The sequence below is a fragment of the Cicer arietinum genome, chromosome 6, assembly GCF_000331145.2.
Source record: "Cicer arietinum cultivar CDC Frontier isolate Library 1 chromosome 6, Cicar.CDCFrontier_v2.0, whole genome shotgun sequence".
Taxonomy (NCBI): Eukaryota; Viridiplantae; Streptophyta; class Magnoliopsida; order Fabales; family Fabaceae; genus Cicer; species Cicer arietinum.
The window spans coordinates 67,171,970-67,172,889 of NC_021165.2; the positions used below are offsets into that span (position 1 = coordinate 67,171,970).

The 920-nt window shown below is 37.6% G+C and overlaps 1 protein-coding gene across 1 annotated transcript in view; it reads right to left on the reverse strand.

The window, feature by feature from the left end:
• Positions 1-131: 131 nt before the first annotated feature.
• Positions 132-920, reverse strand: part of LOC140920836 (uncharacterized) — a 1,330-nt gene continuing 541 nt past the window's right edge. Inside the window, exons 2-4 of the mRNA XM_073369683.1 lie at positions 737-873; positions 515-652; positions 132-418 (exon numbers count right to left, since the gene is read on the reverse strand). Coding sequence (XP_073225784.1) covers positions 132-418; positions 515-652; positions 737-873 — 562 coding nt within the window. The remainder of the gene's footprint in view (positions 419-514; positions 653-736; positions 874-920) is intronic.

Sequence of the window (920 nt, forward strand, 5' to 3'; positions counted from 1 at the left end):
CTTGGTGGACGAACCAACTCCTTAACTGTAAATATACTATGAGCTCGATTGTGAATAACAACTTCATGGGAATTTGACATTGCTCGTTCCTTGTTAAGATTTTCAATGATTTTATTTGAGTAAATCAAACCTCATGTCATCATTGCTTGGGCCTGTGTCCCTCTTTCTTCAAATTTTGCAGTCACTCTATAGTATGTTGCTTGCACTAAAGAACTGATTGGAAGATTGCGTGTCCCCTTTAATACATTGTTCATGCACTCAGAAAGGTTAGTTGTCATGTGTTCCCAACGTCTACCTTCATCATATGCTTGTAGCCATTGTTCCTTTGGAATATCGTCGAGCCATTTCACTGCATCTTGACTCCAATCACTGATTTGTCTTCTAAAGTATGTGATGCTTGGTTGAGTCATAGCGTATCCTGAATGAACAAAAGTTGATGTTGTTTAGACAATTTGAAAACAAAATTATAAAGAAAAAAATATGTGTGAGATATATATATAAAAAAAATACTAACCCATGTTGGTTACAAGATCTTTCATTAGCCCATTTTTGAAGGTCCTCATGAAGTTTTGTGATATATGTCGAACGCAAAAGACATGATGCCAATTGCTGTTTACACGCCTAACAACACTTTTAATCGACTCATGTCTATCTGAAATCAAGCAGAGGTTGGGTTGAGGTGTGACAAACATTCGTAGACGATTGAGGAAGAAAAATCAACCATCTGATGTTTCACCCTCAACAACGGCGTATGCTATAGGAATGGTATGACCATCACCATCCTGAGTGATTGCCATTAGTAAGGTCCCACGATACTTCCCATATAACCATGTTCCATCAACTGAAACAACTGGTTTACAATGATCAAACCCTCTGATACATGGTTGGAAACTCCAAAAGAGACGATGAAAGACATCTTT